Genomic DNA, 22,263 nt, shown 5'->3' with positions numbered 1-22,263 from the left:
TGTCTCACAGGTGATTAAAAACTTGAAACAAGAGCCCTTAGTAATCCTATACTAGTACATATTTGCGAAATGAAAAAAAATATATATAAAAGAGTGGTCTGACAACGGAACCAAATATTTGGAAAAGTAAACTCCAAACCTGCTTCTTGGCAGGCGCCAAAACCCAGGCAATGAGGATGTACTTTTAAACCTCTCAGTGCGGGGCTGGCGGTAAGGGCTCCGTACGGATGAGTTTCAACACGCACAGCAGCACGCCCTCCATGCACTCCTTAAACACTGACACGCAGAGGGCTCGGGAAAACACTCCTGGTTCCAACCTGTTCGCTCCTACTTCTGCAAACCAGCAGTCACCGGGCGCAAGAAGCCTCGCAATAGGTAGTGATGGAAGCGGAGTACGAGGAGCACGTGGGCTGAACCCTGTAGCACACTGGCCCGGCGATGTATGGGAGCTATAAGAGGTTTTGGGATAAAAGCCAGTTTTCTCTTCCGGGAGGGAGAAGAGTTTAGGGAGCGTCTGGGGCAAAGAAAGGAGGAGTGGGAATGGGATCGTCAGCCTGACAGCGCCGCGGGGAGGAAGGAGGGCGCAGCGTTCCCAGAGGACCTGCCCCGGTAGTGGGGGGTGCGGGGGGCGGGGCTGGCACCACCCGAGCGCAGGACCCGCGAGGCTCCCGCCGCGCTCCCGTCGGTACGATCTGTAATGGAGGCTCCGCGGGCGCGCCGTGGGCACAGACCACGGATGGGACACCTTCCCAGTCCGCACTGCCCCTCCAGGCGGGACTTGAGATGCTGGGCGCGGGACCCGGCCGATGGCAGGCGGCGGAGCCCGGGCGGCTGCAGGGAGGCCGCGCACTTACCCGGCACTGGAAAGCGCGAGCGCGCCGCGGGCCGAACGGCGAGAGGGAGGGCGCGCTGCTCCGGGCGCAGCAGGGCAGCAGCGGCGAGAGTCACTCGGAAGAGCCAGCTGCAAGGGCGGCCAGACATAGGCACCTCTGACCGCGCCTGGGGCCGCAGAGCTCGGGTGGACTCGCCCGCGACCGGGCTCGTACACGTGCGGCGCAGGGACGCGCCGCTAACAGCCGGCCCCTCCCCCGGGGCGGAGCCCGCCCTCCGCCGCCTGCCCCGCCCACCCGCCGGGAGATGGGGAGGCCCCACCGCTGAGCGCCCCCAGCGGCCCGTCCCCAGGTGTTGCAGCTGCGCCCCTTGGCCTTATCAGCTGCGGCGTGGGGAGCTCAGCATGGCCCATTCACTCCAGGAGCTTCCCAGGCGGTGACTCCTGGGCTTTGACGAGGACAAGAAGTGATTTTATGGCACCAAGGAGTCCTTTAGATGACGTCTAAATCTGCAATTGCCTTAGGAATGTCAGTTGCATGTTAATAAGGGTTTCTTCCACATAGTTATGGCCCTTTTTTGTTGCCTTCCACCACGCAGTTAATAATGAATAGAGAATCACATTAGGGTCCATATTGTTCTTTTATAAAATTCCTTCGAATGCAACGGATCCAAGAGCACCATTTTCCCACTTGTTCAATTTACCTGCATGCTTGATGGCTCCCCTTCAAAATCCTGATCATAGTAAGTTTGTGCTCTGTGTAAAGCAAGTTAAATTCATTACTCTTCCCATGCTCTTTAAGTAGCACTTGTTTCCAGACCAAATCCCGTCCTCAGGTAGCTTTTGCACACTTAATGTTTTGCCAAACTTCTATCCTGAGTGAAAAATCAATGTTATTTCAAGCCCTTTTGTTGCTAGACTTGTGGGGTTTTTTAATTGTGTTAAAATACACATAACATAAAGTTTACCATTTTTTAAATACACAGTTCAGTGGTATTGAGCGCATTCACGTTGTTGTGCAACCATCACCACCATCCATCTCTGGAACTCTTCATCTTGAAAACTGAAATTATGCTGTTAACTCTCTAGTTTTTCCCCCTCCTAGCCCCTGGCAACCACCATTCTACTTTTGGTCCCTATGAATTTTAAAATCCTAGGTAACTCATTTAAGTGGAGTCATACAATATATGTTCCTTTGTGACTGGCTTCACTTAGCATAATGTCCTTAAGATTCATCCACACTATAGCATGTGTCAGAATTTCCTTTTTTTCTTTTTAAGGGCTGAATAATATTCCATTATATGTATGTACCACACTTAATATGCCTATTATCACCAGGGTTGCTTCCACCTTTTGGCTATTGTAAGCAATGCTGCATATTCATGGCAGTGTTTATAGGGTGTTCAATATCTCTTTGAGACCTTGCTTTTGATTTTTTTGTGTGTATATACGGAGAAGTGCAATTGATATCATATCATATGGTAATTCTATTTTTATTTTTTGTTTTACATACTGTTTTACATAGCAGCTGTGGACTTAGTTTTTATTTTATTATTATTATTATTTTAAATATATTTTATTGATTTTTTACAGAGAGGAAGAGAGAGGGATAGAGAGTCAGAAACATCGATGAGAGAGAAACATCGATCAGCTGCCTCCTGCACACCTCCTACTGGGGATGTGCCTGCAACCAAGGTACATGCCCTTGACTGGAATCGAACCTGGGACCTTTCAGTCCACAGGCCGACGCTCTATCCACTGAGCCAAACCAGTCAGGGCTATTATTATTTTTTAAGTATATTTTTATTGATCTCAGAGGAAGGGAGAGGTAGAGAGAGAAAAAAATACTAATGATGAGAGAATCATTGATTGGTTGCCTCTTGCAGGCCCCCTACTGGGGATCGAGACCGCAACCCGGGCATGTGCCCGTGACCAGAATCGAACCTGGGACTCTTCAGTCCGCAGGCCAACGCTCTATCCACTGAACCAAACCAGCTAGGGCTGGACTTGTTTTTAAAATCTGGGTTTACATGTGGGGATCTGTCTAACTAAATAGATAATTCGCTCAGACTGGTAGGGTTCTAAACCGCCCAGATTATTCACCTCAATTAAGTACCTCAGATAGTTTTCTGTCCCTAATACACAAACAATCACATGCCCTTGGGCTATGGTTAATACATAGTTTCATGTCTGATTGACAGCAATTGCAAATATTTTTATCACAGCCATGCAGTAAAAAATTCAAACCAAAACTTTTAATTTTTGTATAATTCAAAAACTGTCTTCTCTGAGATTTTGGCCCAACTCTTCATAAATGAGTGTGGAGGGAAAGCATTCACATTTCTTTGGCCAATAGTTGGATCTGTGGTCCGAGTTTTGCAATGGAACAGCAGAGACTGTCTCCGACTCCTCCCCTTATCTACTTTCCTCAAAGGCAGTCATTTCATCTCTCAACTGGTTATTTAGATACTTACCGTCATTTCTCTACATATAATATTTGTATTTCTATTTCTTGGTTTTTCACATTTAGGTATTATCTATTGACTTCACTTAATGAAAAATAAGAGTTTAGTTCTTGCTTCCCCAATTCCTTCCCCCACCCCCATCACACTTCCCATCATCCCTTTATATGCCTAAAATAAATTTGTTTTTACTACATTATAATCACTCACATCTTGGGCAAAATGGTTCTGTGTACTATGATTACTTCTCCTGCTCAGTTTTTTGTTTTTCCTGCAGAGATTGAGATAGATGAGGTATTCTATCAATTCATAAGGCTGGAGGAGTCTCTCCTGGACCCTCTGACCTGCACCAGTCTGTGTCTAATGCACAGTTGTCAGGACATCACTTCACTTTGTTCCTGTGTTGTATCTTCTTCTTCTTTTTATTTGTAACATATTTTATTGATTTTTTAGAGAGAGAGGAAGGAAGAGGGATAGAGAGATAGAAACATCGATGAAAGAGAACCCTGTGTTGTATCTTCTGTTTCCTATATCCTATGATTTCTTTTTTCTTTGTCCTTCATTTTAGTGGAGCTCAAATCTCCAGTAGTTTCCTGAAAAAAGAAGTAAATGAAACGGAAAATTTTTGAGATCTTGAATGGCTGAACATACCTTTATTCTTTATCCACATTTGATTGGTAGTTTACTAGTAATTAAGCAAAAAAATCCCATTTGAAATAAAATTCTCTTTGAAATGGATAGGATCGCTCCCATGATTTCTAGCTTTCTTTGTGACTGTTGAGAAATTGAAAAATATCCTGAGTCTTGATCCTTTGTTTTTCTCTCTGAAAGCTTAGGGTTGTCTTTTTGTCCCCAGTGTTCTGCAATTTCACAATGATGAGCCTTGGGATTAGTCAACTTTTATTCATTGTGCTGGACACTCAGTGGGCCCTTTCAGTCTGGAAACATTTTGTTTGGGAAAAATTTTCTTGAATTATTTTGCTGATGATCACTCCTTCCCTAATCCTTGTTGTTTTTTTCTGAAATATATTTTATTGATTTTTTTTTTTACAGAGAGGAAGGGAGAGGGATAGAGAGCTAGAAACATCGATGAGAGACATCGATCAGCTGCCTCCTGCACACCTCCCACTGGAGATGTGCCCGCAACCAAGGTACATGCCCCCTGACCGGAATCGAACCCAGGACCCCTCAGTCCGCAGGCCGACGCTCTATCCACTGAGCCAAACCGGTTTTGGCTGTTTTTTTCTTTTGGAACTCTTTATTTCTCAGATTTTGAATCTCCTGGAGTGGTCCTCTAATTTATTATTTATCTCTTATTTTAATTTCTTTGCCCTTTTGCTTTTGCCCCCTAAGATATTTCCTATCTTCCAACTCTTTTATTGAACTTTTCATTTCTGCTATCATATTTTTGTCTCTGAATGTTCCTTCTTTTTTTTTTTTCTTACCCTCACCTGAGGATTTCCTCCCGCTCCCATTACTTTTTAGAGAGAGTGGAAGGGAGGAAGAGAGGGGGAGGGAGGGAAGAGAGAGAGAGAAACATCAAGGTGAGAGAGACATATCGATTGTTTGCCTCCTGCCTAAGCCGTGACCTGGCAGGGGATCGAAGGTGCAACCCAGATATGTACCCTTGACTGAGAATGGAACCTGTGACCCTTTGGTGTGCAGGCCCAAGCTCTAACCACGTGGCCACACAGGCCATGGCTGAATGCCCATGGCTGAATGCTTCTATTGAAACAGTAATCTGTTATTGTTTTATGGTTGCAATGATACTTCATAACTCAGGATACTGATAGAATTTATTTGTTTATTTATTTGTTAAATATATTTTATTGATTTTTTACAGAGAGGAAGGGAGAGGGATAGAGAGTTAGAAACATCGATGAGAGAGGAACATCGATCAGCTGCCTCCTGCACACCTCCTACTGGGGATGTGCCAGCAACCAAGGTACATGCCCTTGACCGGAATCGAACCTGGGACCCTGGAGTCCGCAGGCCAATGCTCTATCCACTGAGCCAAACAGGCCAGGGCCTGATAGAATTTTTTTAAAAAGTTTTCTCCTCACTGAATGGTTTCTGTTTCCTCTAGGATTGCTCCCCCCAGCCCCCGTTTATGACTCTATGGTACCACCTTCCATCTTGTTTCTGAAGTCAAATCTCTGGCTATCAGGTGACTCCTGTTCCTTCTCCCTGGCAAAGGGCAGGTTTGGGGAGGGCTCTTCACTGGGTAAAGTGCATATTAGACGCTGAGTCCTTTTCCTCCAGTCAGCTCCCAGGACATCTGTAGTTGCATCAGATCAACCTTAAAGGATCCAAAGATAATGACATTGGAAATGCCCCAACTAAACAGCCCAATCGACCAAATTACATTAAAGCTAGTCAATAAGCCCCCTCACACTCTCAGAACATCTGAATTATCATTTAAAACACACATCGAAATGATCCATATTGAATGCATGGGGTGGAGGAGGGGGTACTTCCAAGCTCCATCATTCATTAAGGGCCCCAGCGTGGTGGAGGAGGTTGGGAAGGACTGGCCCCCTTTCTCCCGAGAGCCTCCGGGCGGGGCCCGCGTCCCGAGCGGCTGGCTGGGCGCCCTGCCGGTAGGGGGTGCCCGCACGCGGCCCGCGGCTGCGCGGCAGGCCCTCTCTGGGAGAAGAGGAAGCAACCAGAGAGACGGAGGAAGTCGGCCTGAAGCTCAGCCCCGCAGTTTCCGAGCTGAGCTGGTGGCCCGCGGCTGGCCGCGCTCACACGCCACGCTGGCTGCGCTCGGAGCAGAGGACGCGCGCGAAGGCGGGATGCTCCCGGCCGGCCAGACCAGCGAGGGGCCGGCAACCCTGGTGAGGCGGCCCTGGTGGCCCGGGGAGGTGGCACAATCCCGACCAGGGGAGATGGTTTCAGTGAGGTGGCCCTGGCGGCCGGCTTGAGGACGTGGTTCGCGTGGCCTGGGGGAGCTGGCCCTTGCAATCTGGTGAGGTGGCACAGACCTCCAGGGGAGGGAGTCCCAGTGTGGGAGCTGTGGCCATCCCAGTGAGATGACACATCCCCCTGGGGAGGTAGCCCTGGCGGTTCTGGGGAGGTGACAGTGGTGGCCTCGGGGAGGTGGTGGTTTTTTGGAACCTGCATCGGACGGCTCTGACCGCTCAGGAAGGCCCCAGGGTTTGGGACCTCGCAGCCCTCCTGTGGATGCCCTCTGGGAACCTTGTGTGAGTTCTATTTGTCACTTCCCTCTTAATGTGTTTGTCACACCTGTTCTCCTTCTAGGGCTGCTCTGAAAGTGGGGATGAAAGGAAGAACGTGGAGGAGAAAAGTAAGCAGACTCCATACACCTTAGCACTGTCCACCAAGCCATCTCTCCAAACTCAGCCCTCCAGGGTCTGCTGCCTCCGAGAGGGGTCTTTTAGATGAAGTGGGTTTTTTTTTCTTTTCTGTACAGTATGCTTGCATAATATTAAATACTGATTATAATTATACACATATTTTTGTCTTTCTAAAATGGTAAAATATGGGGTGATTTGGAGAAGAGCACTTCCTGACCCCTACCTAGTGTAGGGACTTGTGTGGTTTCCCTGGAGTTCTGCCCATCATACTGGGTTAAAATACTGTTATTTTAACGAAGCACCCACTTACGGAGCATCAGGAATTTGGAGGGGCTAATGATCTAGGAGAGATGACCAACACCTTAAGTGGGTTCAAAGGAATCAAATGATCATTGTTTAGTAAGACTTGACCAGTGAATTTGCGCTTAAAAATTGATCTGAGCCCTAGTCCGTTTGGCTCAGTGGATAGAGTGTTGGCCTGTGGACTGAAGGGTCCCAGGTTCAATTCCCATCGGAAGCATATGCCTGGGTTGCAGGCTCAATTCCCAGTAGGAGGTGAGCAGAAGGCAGCCAATCAATGATTCTCTCTCACCATTGATGTTTCTATCTTTCTCTCCTTCTCCCTTCCTCTCTGAAATCAATAAAAATATATTTTAAAAAAAATTGATCTGGCCAAAACCGGTTTGGCTCAGTGGATAGAGCGTCGGCCTGCGGACTGAAGGGTCCCAGGTTCGATTCCGGTCAAGGGCATGTACCTTGGTTGCGGGCACATCCCCAGTAGGAGGTGTGCAGGAGGCAGCTGATCGATGTCTCTCTCTCATCGATGTTTCTAACTCTCTATCCCTCTCCCTTCCTCTCTGTAAAATATCAATAAAATATATTTAAAAAAAAAAAAAAATTGATCTGAACCCTTGTCGGTTTGGTTCAGTGGATAGAGTGTCGGCTTGGGGACCAAAGGGTCCTGGGTTCTATTCTGGTCAAGGGCACATACCTTGGTTGCAGGCACCTCCTCAGCCTAGGCCCTGGTCCAGACTCTTGCAGAAGGCAACCAATCAATGTGTTTCTCTCACATCAATGTTTCTTTCTGTCTTTCCCTCTCTCTTCCACTCTCCCTAAAAAAAAAAAAAAAAAAAAAAAAATCAATGGAAAAATATCCTCGGGTGAGGAAAAAATTGATCTGAGAAGAACACAGTGGATAACTTGGTTCTTGGATCTTGGACTGGACGAGGAAGAGGGAAAGGTTAATACCTCCATCTCCTACTAAGCACAGGAGTGTATGTCAGGAATGGGGACATTTGCCATTTTACTTAACTCATTGCTCAGCAGGCTTTTGGAAATCAAGAAATCTTTAGGGGCTTTTGAAGTGAAATTTTTTGGGGAGGAAAGGAGAAGCATGTAACACCCATTCTATCAGAGGGTTTTTAGTTCTGATCATGGCAAATGGTCTGGGAATGAGAGGTAAGAGAAAGGGTGCCCATGTTACCATATTAGCTTTAGGAGCTAGGCTTTCCCTGTACACTGATATAATCTGCATCAGAAAGAAAGCTCTAAGTAGTCCTTAACACGACATATCAGAACTGTCACAGCTCCTTTTCCCAAAGGATTTTTGAGTACCCCATTTCTTTCAGTTAAACCCTCCCCTTTTCCACCTTTGCCCCATTCACATGCCTGGGAGTTGATGCCTGTTGAGCTATCATGTTAATAAAATGATAGACAAAGACTGTGGACTTTATCCTTGTTCCTCCTTTGGCTTGGGCAATTTCTTTGCAATTAGGAGTGTTCTTTACAAAAAAAGAGAAAAGGAGAGCCATAAAAACCTCCAAATCATCAATGTGTTATTTTGAAGAATGTCTTTGACTAAGAACAGTCTATGCTGTATTTAAATGATTATATCAAAAGAGTTAAATTTTGTAAGTGAAGATAGAATTTACTCCCTAAGCTAGAGAAACCTTAGCATTCACAAATATTCCCTCTGCACATAGCCCTGCCTGTGTCTGCAGATGTACCGCATAACTCACTTGTTTTATTTAAGATAATTTAGAAAGAAGACGTTGTGACTCCTCTATATAACAGTAGAGGGTTTTCTGTATTAATAGAAAATATTAATGTGGACCAGCCAATTCTGTTCATATTTGAAGGAGAAGAAAATAAGAGTATTGGGCTGAGAGTCAGAAAACATGGGTTTTAGTCCTATTTACAAACTTTAAGTGTAGGCTGGGAAAATGTTATAAGTTATAGTTGGGAAGTTGAGGCATAGACAGATGCAAGTTTTGCTTCTACCTACTAGTGGGCTACTGATTCTTAAAGCATAATAACCAGGTTTTCAATTCTTTTAAGTTGAATAAAACAAAGGAAAATTTATTTTGGGGGTGTTGAGGAAAGGAACAAACTCAGTACTAAACACATAGGCATATGTTTTGTTAACCTTTAACATAAGTAATTTAACAATATACAATAGTTACATTTTCACTTTAGGCACATCTTTTCAGATATTTTTTTAAAGTATATTTTTATTGATTTCAGAGAGGAAGGGAGAGGGAGAGATAGAAACATCAATGATGAGAGAGCATCACTGATCGGCTGCCTCCTGCACACCCCCTACTGGGGATCGAGACTGCAACCCCGGCATGTGCCCTTGACCTGTATGGAACCTGGGACCCTTCAGTCCGCAGGCCGACGCTCTATCCACGGAGCCAAAGCGGCTAGGGCCATAATTTTATTTTATCAGAAGTGACAGTTGTTTTGTAATGAGGCTGATTATCACCTCTTGGCTTTCTCTCATTACTTCGTTCTTAAAACTTTGTTTTTGGTAAAGAGTCAAGTTGTACAAGTGCAGCTCCAAGGAATAACAGAGGTGAAAGAGGTGAAGTCCAACCAGTATTGCTCCCCAGGAGGCTCTGTTTGGTCTCCCAACTTTATTTCTCATGCCACACTTTTTTTAAAAAAATATATTTTATTGATTTTTTACGGAGAGGAAGGGAGAGGGATAGAGAGTTAGAAACATCGATGAGAGAGAAACAATGATCAGCTGCCTTCTGCACACCTCCCACCGGGGATGTGCCCGCAACCAAGGTACATGCCCTTGACCGGAATCGAACCCGGGACCCTTCAGTCCACAGGCCGATGCTCTATCCACTGAGCCAAACCAGTTAGGGCCACACATTTTTTTATTTATTTAAAGAACTTCTTGTAGTCCTTGTTTCTAAATATATGCTAATTCAACCAACTGTTTAATTTGTTCATTAACTCACCATGAATGGCTTGTTTAGAGAGGACCAAATCCTTCAGGCAAACCTGAAGTAAAGAAATGCACTTTATGTTCACATTTATTCCAATGTTTGGTTTCCATGAAGTCACTCTCGCTTTCTCTGGGGCCTTATTTTATAGTATTTATTTTCATTTGGAGATCAGTCTACATTTTTACATCATCTTGCTTTTGTTTTCATTTTTAATTCCTAGTACTACTCAAATCTAGGGAGATTAAGCCCTGTATATGGAATAATTCAAGTTTTGGACTGAGTGTAGTTGAACATGGTTAATATCAGGGAACTTAATGAGTGCACAGTGAAATGGAGTTACCATTATACCAATTTTGACCCAAAATTCAGGTTTTCTAAACTTCTCCAGGAAGAAGCAAACCATAAGTAACCAAAAGGGGATAGCTTATGGAAACAGATACTTCAAAGGGAAATGGTTTATCTTAGCACACTGAAGTGGAGTGGAAGGAGCAAGATATGACAGCCAACTGTGGGTCATGTCACTGCTACCTTCTTTGCTAAGAAGCTGCTGTGAGCCTTCAGGTTTCTCTGGGGTATAGGGCACGTTCAGAAAGCCACCCTGGCACAGATGGTCAGCAAAATTGTAGCTAGAGATACTCTGGGAAAGAGGAGCAGTGCTGTTAGTCCACAAACTTAGGACAGTGGAAAATAATTTAATTCCTTTGCAATGGAATATGTGGTTTCTAGAAATTTGTTTTTTTTTTTTTAAATAAATCTTTATTGTTCAGATTATTACAGTTGTTCCTCTTTTTTCCCCCCTATAGCTCCCCTCCACCCAGTTCCCACCCCACACTCTGTCCTTACCCCCCCTTCCCCACTGTCCTCATCCATAGGTGTACAATTTTTGTCTAGTCTCTTCCCGCACCCCCCACATCCCTTTCCCCCTCCGAGAATTGTCAGTCCACTCCCTTTCTATGCCCCTGATTCTATTATGTTCACCAGTTTATTCTGTTCACCAGATTTTTTATTCACTTGATTTTTAGATTCACTTGTTGGTAGATATGTATTTGTTGTTCATAATTTTTATCTTTACCTTTTTCTTCTTATTATTCCTTTTTTTTTAATATATATATATATATATATATATTTTAAATATATTTTATTGATATTTTACAGAGAGGAAGGGAGAGGGATAGAGAGCTAGAAACATCGATGAGAGAGAAACATCGATCAGCTGCCTCCTGCACACCTCCCACTGGGGATATGCCCGCAACCAAGGTACATGCCCTTGACCACAATCGAACCCGGGACCTTTCAGTCCGCAGGCCGATGCTCTATCCACTGAGCCAAACCGGTTTCGGCATCTTCTTATTATTCTTTTTTTTAAAATATATTTTATTGATTTTTACAGAGAGGAAGGGAGAGGGACAGAGAGCCAGAAACATCGATGAGAGAGAAACATCGATCAGCTGCCCCCTGCACACCCCCCACTGGGGACGCGCCCGCAACCCAGGTACATGCCCTTGACCGGAATCGAACCTGGGACCCTTCAGTCCGCAGGCTGACGCTCTATCCACTGAGCCAAACTGGTTTCGGCGCTTCTTATTATTCTTAAAGAATACCTTTCAGCATTTCATATAATACTGGTTTGGTGGTGATGAACTCCTTTAGCTTTTTCTTATCTGTGAAGCTCTTTATCTGACCTTCAATTCTGAATGATAGCTTTGCTGGGTAGAGTAATGTTGATTGTAGGTTCTTGCTATTCATCACTTTGAATATTTCTTGCCACTCCCTCTGGCCTGCATAGTTTCTGTTGAGAAATCAGCTGACAATCATATGGGTACTCCCTTGTAGGTAACTAACTGTTTTTCTCTTGCTGCTTTTAGTATTCTCTCTTTGTCTTTTGCTCTTGGCATTTTAATTATGATGTGTCTTGGTGTGGTCCTCATTGGATTCCTTTTGTTTGGGGTTCTGTGCGCTTCCTGGACTTGTAAGTCTATTTCTTTCACCAGGTCGGGGAACTTTTCTGTCATTATTTCTTCAAATAGGTTTTCAGCATCTTGCTCTCTCTCTTCTTCTGGCACCCCCATAATTCGGATGTTGGTACGCTTAAAGTTGTCCCAGAGACTCCTTACACTATCTTCATATTTTTGGATTCTTTTTTCTTTTTGCTTTTCCGGTTGTGTGTTTTTTGCTTCTTTGTATTTCAAATCTTTGACTTGATTCTTGTGATACTCTAGTCTGCTGTTGGATCTCTGTATATTATTCTTTATTTCAGTCAGTGTATGTTTAATTTCTAGTTGGTCCTTTTTCATATCCTCGAGAGTCTCACTAAATTTATTGTACTTTTCTAGAAAATTCTTGAAAAACCTTATAACCATGGTTTTGAACTCTATATCCAGTCGTTTGCTTTCTTCTATTTCTGTCATTTGTGACCTGTTTCTTTGTCTCCGCATTTTGGTTGCTTCCCTGTGTTGATAGAGTGGCTTTGTGTGCTAGGTGTCCTATAGGCCCAGTGGCTCAGCCTCCCCAGTTACCTGAGGTGGACTCTCTTGGTGCACCCCTTTGTGGGCTGTGTGCACAGTCTTGTTGTAGTTAAACCTTGATTGTTGTTGGTATCACTGGGAGGAATTGACCTCCAGGCCAATAGGCTGTGAGAATCAGCTGTGTCTATGCTGGGAGAACCTCTGTGCTGGAGACACCCTTATGGGGCAGAACTTGCTTCAGTGGGGCTTTGATGCCCACTGAGTCTGCCCCCTGAGTGTGTCCCTATGGATATAAGGACACACTCTCTCTAAAAAACTAGTAGCCCTGCGCACGAATCCATGCGCCAGTAGCTTTCTGCGGGGCCTGGCGGCTCTGTGCCCGCTGCCTAGAGGCTCTCCACAGCCCAGAGGCCCATCCGCGGCCAGTCGTGGAACTTGCCTCGTCGCCGGGGCGACGATGCAAGCATTCCCCTCCCTTCCCCCTCGGCCGCTCCGTGCCCGCTGCCCAGAGGCCCTCTGTGGCCGGGGTGGAACCCTTGCCTGGTTGCCACGGCGATGAAGCAAGCAGTCCACCAGGCTTCTCATGCTGCCCCCTCTCAGTGGCAACCCCCCCGGGACTGGGTTCTACAGCAGGGCTGAGAGGACTGGGCGCCACCATCTTGTGGCTATGGGTGCCACCATATTTGTGACGGAGTGATGGTTAATTTGCATATTACCCTTTTATTAATAGGATGCCTTCCAGAGCACTTGTTTTTTTTTTTGTCATTTAGTCCAGTGTGGCTGGCTCCAATGGCTCAGTTTGTTGAGTGTTGTTCTATGCACTGAAAGATTGCCGATTTGATTCCTGAGGCCACATAACTGGGTTGCAGGTTTGATTCCTGTTCCGAGCATATATGGAAGGCAATGGATCGATGTTTCCCTCTCACATCGATGCTTCTCTCTCTCCCTCCCTCTCTCCTCCCTCTAAGTGTGTCCTCGGGTGAGGATTAAAAAATAATAAGTCCAGTGTGAATTAGTCCAAGACTAGTTTATTTGCCATGGAAAGAATCTCACTTTGGACTGTACACTTCAGTGGCTACATCAGCCATTTTGTTTTCCCTTGTAATTTGTGTTCTCTCAGATTTCCTTTTTACATTTTTTTTTCTGTTTCTGACATGAACATCTTCATACAATGACATTTGAAGGTTTTAAAACTTTTTTACTCTTACATAAGGAGGAATTTTTATGCTTTGGTCACTCTTTCAAATTTTTTTCATATACTTGAAATCTTTTAATACTATTTTTTTCCTTTTTTTAACATCTTGAAAACAGAGTCCTACCATCTGGTTCCTTACAGATTTTGAAAATATATTACTAATTTAATAAACACTGCACCAATAAAATCAGATTTGACCTTTTTTCCCCAGTAATAAAATAGATTATTAAGTAAGGTCTCCTAGAAAACTTCAATATCTGTTTGTAACTGCATTATTATGCCAATATCTATTGAAACCTGTGGTTACTAGGACTTTAGGAATTTCTCATTCACTCTGAGAAATTTTCTCAGCTCTTAAGCATTTTGTAATACTTGATCCATAGATTGCTTTATAGTTATTCATTTGGGTATTTCTGTGTATGATACACACACATAAAATATATGTAGATGTATACACAAAAATATCCAAATGAATATATATAGTGTACATATGCATATACATGTATACACACTATATATACTCATTTGGGTATAAACTTTTTTTTGTGTGTGTGTGTGTATGTATAATATATAATTTACTATATATAGATAGTTTTCTTTAATAACTTTTGAAGGTAGGTATAGTGCCTTGTATATCTTTTGTATTTCCTTTAACTCTATAGTACTTACTGGTATTGATTAATTGCCTTTCTTTCATTTTAGGTGACATAAATCTTGCAGCTCTTGTTGGAAATGAACAAGTCAGTGAAGTTACAGATAATGGTGATCTCTCTTCCTATGTGTCTGCATTTATAGAAAAGGAAGTTGGGAATGACCTTAAATCTTTAAAGAAGCTTGATAAACTCATAGAACAGATGACAGAAAATAAAATGCAGTTAGAGGAACAGGCAAGTATTAAAACTCATGGAAATAATATTAGTAATATACTCATAATTAATATAAACATGACCATTATTATATAGTTAATGTGAATATGCAAGCTTATATATAGTTGAAATGTGTATAGCTTAACATTTTATGATTAATACTTGAGGCCCAGCGCATGATTAAATTGTGTGTGTGTAGAGTACCCTAGGCCTAGTCTGCCATCAGGGCCATGTCTGCCGCCCTGCGACACCTCGCACGCTCTGCGGACGCTGCCGCCCCTTGCCCTCCACCTGGATGCCAGGTTCTCACCTTCACCTGGGCCGGGCGTTCACCAACTTGGAGGATGCTTGTCGGCAAACAGCCCCATTGTGGAGCCGCTCTCGGCGCCCTCTCCTTTGGCCATGACCCGCGGGCCACGCCGCCTGGTATGGGGACGCCGGGATGCTCTTCTGCTCTGCAGGCCTCTGCTCCGTCTGGGCTCAGGTAGTAACCGCCGCCAGTCGTTGCACAACAGTTAACCCGGCAGGCCGGTGGCAGACGCACAACAGTTAACCCGGCAGGCCGGTGGCAGACGCACAACAGTTAACCCGGCAGGCCGGTGGCAGACGCACAACAGTTAACCCGGCAGGCCGGTGGCAGACGCACAACAGTTAACCCGGCAGGCCGGTGGCAGACGCAACTGCACACTCCCTTACACTCCCCCTCACACCTCTTAAAGGTTGGCCCTGCCCTCTTGGATCTGGCCAATCCTGGAGCCCTGCTGCCCTGCCTCCAGCCAATCTGCTCACCCATCCAGCCCCCTCTGCTTTTCCAACCACCTCGGAGGCTCTCAGTCTTTTGAGCCACGTTCTGAAGCCCGAACCTCACAACTGGGTGAAGGCGGGGAGAGCCACCTGACACTCAACAGGAAACTGAAGTCTGAGGCTGAGTGTGACTGCAGCTCTGCTCGCAGCTCCGCTCTGCTTTGTGTTCCCTCCCATGGAGCCTGTCCTATTCCCTCTGCACCAAGTGCTCAGGTCCCGCCCCTCCCTGATGTCAAGGGCCTATTCTGCCTTGTCATTGGCTGCTTCCTGGTGATGGATTGTGATGGCATGAGGGCATCATGGCGTGATGGTGTGACGACCACCAAGGCTTTTATTAATAAGATAGGACTTGTTTTCCTATCAATATAAATCTACCTTTTTAAATGGCTTTATGATATTTAAATATGTTTTTACATACATAATTTAACCAGGCCGTTATTGGTGGACATTTTTGCTGTTCTGTTTTTATTATTACAAATAATATGAGAATAAATATAGTTGTTCATCACCTTACCTTTCTAAGTCATAAATCTAACTGAATTATTTCCTTATTAAAAACTTATTGGAAAAAGTCCACATTCTCCTGAGGCACAAGATACTATCTGTGACCTTGTCTCTCCCTACCTATTTAGGCTCATCTTTTCTCTCCGTGTTTCTTTCTCACATCAATGTTTCTTTCCCTCTCTCCCTCCCTCCTACCTCTCTCTAAGAATGTCTTCAGGTGAGGACAGTTTCTTTGAACTGTATTCTGTGCCCTAGTCGGATCTTTGCTGACTGAGCTGTTCCTCTGTCTGGAATGCCTTTTCCTTCCGTAGTTCCCTGAAAAATTCCTACCACTCCTACAAAAGTCCGTGCATGAACCATGCAAGTACAGTTGCCTTGTACTTCAAAACCTTGCTACTCAAAGTGTGGAGCTCAGTCCCTACTTGCAGAATCTCAGTCCCTACTTCAGACCTACTGAGTCTGAATAGGCATTGTAACAAGATCTCTGGGAAATTCTTCTTGTACATTCAGGTTGGGAAGCATTATCTTAGTACACTATTGTACCTAGCATCTCCTTTATTTCATCAATCACTGTTGAAATATTTGCTTACATTATTCTTCCATACCAACTGAGCTTTAATGGCAGATGCTGTGTCTTATTTATGTTTATCCCTAGCCTGGTACAGAGAGTCTAATCAGTGTTGATTAAGTTAAAATTATTCTATAATTTTTTTATATTGTACTGATGCCTAATATTTGTATATGTTATTCCATGTGGCTGGAAAGTACTCTCTGAAAGTACTGAGTTTCATGAAAGCAGATCCATAGATGCTTACAGGGTGTCAGTGTGATGTACCTCTCCCTACTTAGGTTTGGTTGTTACAGGATGCAGAAATCATATCTTTCTTTTGGAGCTTTTAATTGATAATTTTCATTTCTATTAGAACAAATGTTTTTGAAGGTAATGAATGAATAAAACAGGCTATGCAAATTTTATCTGATGGCTGCTGTTTTTTGTTTTTGGTATGATCAGGTACTTACAATTTCATCAGAAATCCCTAAAAGAATTCAGAATGCCTTAAAAAATGCAGAAGAATCAAAGCAATTTCTTAACCAGTTTCTGGAGCAAGAGACTCATCTCGTCAGTTCCATTAATAGCCATTTGCTGACCGCACAGCCCTGGATGGAAGATCTTGGGGCCATGATTAACCAAATTGAAGAGATAGAACGGCATCTCGCTTACCTTAAATGGATTTCACAAATTGAAGAACTAAGGTAAAATGGGTTTCTTTGTTCTCATAATTATTATTTTCCTTTGAGGCTCTGTCTTAGAGATTGCATGCATGCCATTAAATAATTGAGTTAATTAAAGATTATAATAATGTAATTTTACCAGTTGTTATTAAAGTAGCATTATGATAATGATTCTTTTCCTTTATTGTGAATGAATATAAACTTTTCAGGGAGCTTAATTTGCATTTGAAAGAAAGTAATCTAATTAAAAATTTAAAATCTTATAGTTGTATTTGAACACATGATAAAAACCACTTTTTGTAATGCCAGATTAATAACATATTCTCTCAGTGTGATAATAATCCTCTTTTACTTTTTAGAGATGGTCACTTAATGACATAGATTACATTCACTATAATTTGAATTTTTTTCAGTGGGCATCATCTAATAAGAGCTACAAGTGTTCTTAGATGAATAAGAGTTTTACTTTTTTTCCCTAGCACAGTTATTTCTTTTAATATCGTTTTTCCTGTAGGTCTTTTGTGCTACATCTCTATTTCTAGCTCTCTTTTTGAATTGAATACATATCACTGGTGGTTGATTGTATCAGTATTACCTTTCAATTAAGCTAAATTAACATTTCTACCTAGGCTGGCAGATTATTTGGTTTCATGATATAGTCCCCCAGCCCCTCTAAACGGTACTATTTCATTTTTGCTTTGTTTTAACTATTCTTCTCTCAAAGCTGTCAGCAACCATTAAGGGAAAAAAGTCATCCAAGAGTCTTGATGTCTCATTTTAAATGTATCATCCTATATAATAACACCTATATAATAAAAGGGTAATATGCAAATTGACCGAACGGCAGAACGACCAGTCGCTATGACATGCACTGACCACCAGGGGCAGACGCCCAACGCAGGAGCTGCCCCCTGGTGGTCAGTGTGCTTCCACAGGGGGAGCGCCGCTCAGCCAGAAGCCGGTTCATGGCTGGTGAGCGCAGCGGCGGTGGTGGGAGTGGGCCTAAGCTGGCAGTTGGACATCCCTTGAGGGGTCCCAGACTGCGAGAGGGCTGGGCTGAGGGACCCACCCCCCGAGTGCATGAATTTCGTGCACTGGTCCTCTAGTAGTTTATAAATTTTATGTTATTTCTTCCAAAGAGTACCAGTAATACTGTTTCACTTTGTCCTGCATATGTTTCCTGAGATTTTAAATAATTTTACCTATCAGTACAATACAAAAATCTTTGCATACATGTTTTACCTTTACAGAAAAAGTGATATGCCTAAGATTGTAGTATTATTAGAAATTTCAGAAGTTTACTTAAGCTTTTTAGAGTGTCTCTTTGATCAGATAAATTCTTTATAGTGAAAGAATTTTAAACCTTGCTTTAGTTTACTTCTTTTTCCTTGCCCTCTGAAAGAAAATACTAAAAAGGGATAATATTAATAATCTTATTAAGTTATTATAATAAATTCTAACCTTATTAAGTAAAAGCTTCATTCTTATACTAGCCAAAACAATAGATTAATTAAAGTAGGGCCATGGTTATGGTAGCCTTTTTCTGGTGTTGAAATTGTTTAAAAGAAAATATGCCCAGGGAGTTACATTAGAAATAGGAATCAAACTCATAATCAAGTAGAGCAGTTATGACTTTTTTTAATAACACGTTTTTTTCCTGTAGGTCTTTTGTGATACATCTCTATTTCTAGCTTTCTTTTGGGCTCCTGAGACTTCCCTTATCTCTTAATTTCCCTTTAATCACTATTTTTATTCTGTAGCGCTTTCTTTTTTTTTTTTTAAGTAGTTTCTTCTTTCTAGAAGTAGCATCTTTACATTTAACCCTGTTTCTTGAATACTACAGTTCAACAGTATCACTCTGAATGAACCCTATAACCCTGGCTTTTCCTATGCTCTGAATGTCATTCATGCTTCATGTTGTGTGGAGATCTAATCCAGGTCGGTACTCCTGTATTCTGTGGTTATTTGTACATTTTAAAACTTCTTTTATAACATATAGACATTTCTTTAACATGGTAGTCTTTGTTTTAACATAATGCAACACTTAGTATGGATTTATGTCTTCAAAGTGGGAAATCGGTGAGATTTGCCATAACGCATAAGGAAGAACCTCCTATAGCAGTTAATTGGGCATGCTAACCGTCAGAACAAGAGCAACTACCAGCATCTTTTTTTTTGTTTTGTTAATCCTCACCCGAGGATATTTTTCCATTGATTTTTAGGAAGAGTGGGAGAGAGAGGGAAAGACAGAGAGAAACACATTGACTGGTTGCCTCCTGCATGAGCCCCGACCAGGGCCTTGGCCGGGGAGGAGCCTGCAACCAAGGTATGTGCCCTTGACCGAAATCGAACCTGGGACCCTTTGGTCTGCAGGCCAATGCTCTATCCACTGAGCCAAACCGGCTAGGGCTACCAGCATCTTAATTACAGAAATGGTGGATTTGTTGATGCCCAATGTGGGGAAAAAAGAATATTTTAAATTCTGAGAGTAACTATAAAAGACAAGATCTGTTGGAAATTTTAATAAAAAATATTAGTAAGGGAGAAGAAAGAAAAGAGAGAGAATGAGTGTAGGGAATGGCTAAAACGGCTGGCAGAATAATAAAACATGAGCTTAGTATTCTTATTGAGGCCTGAAACAGTGACAGTGGGAACCTCAAGCAGCTCCTGGAGAAAGGAGAGGAAAATACTAGTGCAGGTAGAGCTGGCAGGGTGGGCTACACCATTCCCTTTGTGAGGAGGCTCTGTGTCTACCCCAGGAACATGACTGAACCGCGAGTCCCAGCACGTTAGTCATCTTCCAGCACCGTGGCCAAGCGCCCAGGGAGAATGAGCATAGGCTGCCTAGTGGAGAACTTACTTCAGGTTTCCTGCAGGGGTGACCCCTGAACTGAGATTTATTACTGAAAAGGTTACATTTTATTCCTTATTCTTAGATGACTTTAAGGTATGGAATATATTATTTTTATAAAAAGAAACAATTCATTTTAAAATAAAATGTTTTGCTTTATAGAGCCCAAATGGTAGCTCATAGGCTGAATTTGTCCTAAAGATATGTTGAATTTGGCTTGTTTTAAACAATTTGAATAATTGGTTTGCTTTTACATGAAAATCTTTCTTCTTTTTAAATTCCTTTCCTGAGGATATGTTTTGGGTTTGTTTGTTTGTTTTTAATTGTATTTTAGAGAGAGGGGAAGTGGGGAGGGGGAGCCCGGGGATCAAACCTGCAACTTAGGAATGAGCCCTGACCAGGAATAAAACCTGAAACTTTTTGGTATATGGAACAAGGCTCCAACCAACTGAGCCACCTAGCAGGAGCTTACGTGAAAATATTGTTAATCTTCCTTTCTAGAAAAATTTTAAGATTTGGCCACATTAGACCCACACTTCAGTGTGGCAACAATTGGTTGGAGCCTTAGGATATTCTGTTACCCACCCACTTTGCTTTTTTAAATTTTCTTTCCCTATTAGGCCTTTGTAAGCATTTGAGTTTGCAACCCTTGCTGTAAAGCTTACCTTAAATTTTATCTCGAACTTTTCTAACGAATTTGAAAGGCCTGGGCTCTAAGGTGTCTAAAATTCATTTCTTTATAATCAAATTCAACTGGGCAAAGTAGGTAAAGATTGAAGACTACCATATTTGACCCTACCAGATGCCACCCACATTATTCCCTTGAATTAAGATACTAAAGACTACAAAAAAAAAAAAAGATAATAAAGACTTCTGTAAAAGACAGATTTATCAGAAATGAGCAGTGCCTGAGGGAATGTGACCCGGGACAAACGTGTTCTGTTGGGAGGAGTGGGAAGGGAAAGGTGTAGGGAGGGTCTTGACCTTGGGCAACTGTTCTTAGAAGGGTGCTGAATTTGAAGACTAGGCTCCCAGAGACATGGGTATCAGGTAAAAAAGCCACTTCTGTGTGGTGCTTCTTCCTTCCTTGGGTTAATTTTATATAAAACAGGAGGGAAAAGCAGTTTTTCTGCTTTGGAATTATTTTGAACTGTCTTTAAAGTTTGCTTTGCCTTCTTTTGCAGTGATAACATTCAGCAATATCTGATGACCAACAATGTCCCTGAGGCAGCCTCTACTCTGGTGTCTATGGCAGAACTTGACATCAGGCTTCAGGAATCATCCTGTACTCATCTTCTTGGTTTCATGAGAGCCACTGTTAAATTCTGGCATAAAATTCTCAAGGACAGGCTTACAAGGTAAGGAATTTACTCATATTTTATGGTAATTACTTACAGATAGATATTTGGTGATGGTTGGATTTTATTGAAATATGTGTATTACTTTTCTGTTACAGTGATTTTGAGGAAATTTTAGCACAGCTTCATTGGCCATTCATCGCACCCCCTCAGTCTCAAACTGTTGGCTTAAGTCGACCAGCCAGTGCTCCTGAGATATACAGTAACCTGGAGACACTATTTTGTCAGCTTCTGAAACTACAAACCTCGTATCTTTGTTGGAGTTAAAACTTATAAAATTTATTTTTCTATGGTAGATTTGTGACGAGAGAGTAAAACTTTTTGAAAGTGGCCAAAAGCCAAATAGGACTGGTTTGGACTTGATCTCTATAAGCTCACAGAGTAGTAGATTGTTTTCTTTCATAGTGAACTGAATGTGGGTGGGAGGGCAAAGGTCAGCCTAAAATACGTAACTGACCCAAGTTTGACTCACATAATCTCTTGGGACAGTAGATAAAAATGGATAATTGGGAGGAAACCTATTAACTTAGTGTTAATTTAATAAAATGATTATTTGAATGTGTTTTTTTACTATTTTTTTTTTATTTTTTTATTTTAAGAAAGACATATTAATTCTAATAACATTTTTCAAGCATTTTCTAACTAATAATGTGTAGGAAGATTACATATTAACAGTATTATAATTTTTACTTAGTATCTTATATCTTTGTTGGAAAAATGTATGTGTGCATATATATACACACATACACATGTGCTTTTGATTCTTTTCCCTTGACTTGACTATGTCAGAGATGAATTACTCACTGAGCCAAAACAACTTCCAGAAAAATACTCCCTTCCTGCATCCTCTTCTGTCATCCTGCCCATCCAGATTATGCTGACTCCCTTGCAGAAGAGGTTCAGGTATCACTTCAGAGGGAACCGACAGACTAACGTTATAAGCAAGGTGTGCTTTGCCAACTCTTGTCCTTGGTTTTTATTAATAGCAAATGTTAAGGGTTTCTATACTTTTCCTGGTTTAAGTTAAAATCTGATTATATTGATATTTCTCTAAAGATGTAAATTCCTGTTTTATCACTGCCCTTTATAGATATACTAGAGTCCCGGTGCACTACATTTGTGCATTGGGGTGGGGGGGTC

At 42.5% G+C, this 22,263-nt stretch overlaps 2 protein-coding genes across 7 annotated transcripts in view; one reads left to right on the top strand and one right to left on the bottom strand.

Annotated features, from left to right (window-relative positions):
• PUS7 (pseudouridine synthase 7) overlaps positions 1–1,100 on the bottom strand; it is a 52,926-nt gene extending 51,826 nt beyond the window's left edge. For all 3 annotated transcript variants that reach the window (XM_080666328.1, XM_080666327.1, XM_080666329.1), the window contains exon 1: positions 855–1,100. In XM_080666328.1, coding sequence (XP_080522454.1) covers positions 855–981 — 127 coding nt within the window. In that variant the 5' untranslated portion in view covers positions 982–1,100. The remainder of the gene's footprint in view (positions 1–854) is intronic.
• A 4,852-nt stretch (positions 1,101–5,952) lies between these two features.
• The window catches only part of RINT1 (RAD50 interactor 1), a 34,085-nt gene continuing 17,774 nt past the window's right edge, over positions 5,953–22,263 (top strand). Inside the window, exons 1-7 of one of the 4 annotated variants that reach the window (XM_080664051.1) lie at positions 5,953–6,128; positions 6,553–6,598; positions 14,210–14,394; positions 16,694–16,935; positions 20,950–21,123; positions 21,222–21,371; positions 21,913–22,069. In XM_080664051.1, coding sequence (XP_080520177.1) covers positions 6,087–6,128; positions 6,553–6,598; positions 14,210–14,394; positions 16,694–16,935; positions 20,950–21,123; positions 21,222–21,371; positions 21,913–22,069 — 996 coding nt within the window. In that variant the 5' untranslated portion in view covers positions 5,953–6,086. Of the gene's footprint in view, positions 6,129–6,552; positions 6,599–14,209; positions 14,395–14,762; positions 14,858–16,693; positions 16,936–20,949; positions 21,124–21,221; positions 21,372–21,912; positions 22,070–22,263 lie in introns of those variants that run through there. The other 3 variants (XM_080664052.1, XM_080664054.1, XM_080664053.1) reach the window with 3 other exon arrangements.

This window comes from Plecotus auritus (assembly GCF_963455305.1).
Source record: "Plecotus auritus genome assembly, chromosome: 4".
Taxonomy (NCBI): domain Eukaryota; kingdom Metazoa; phylum Chordata; class Mammalia; order Chiroptera; family Vespertilionidae; genus Plecotus; species Plecotus auritus.
This window is presented reverse-complemented; position numbering and strand designations above follow the sequence as displayed.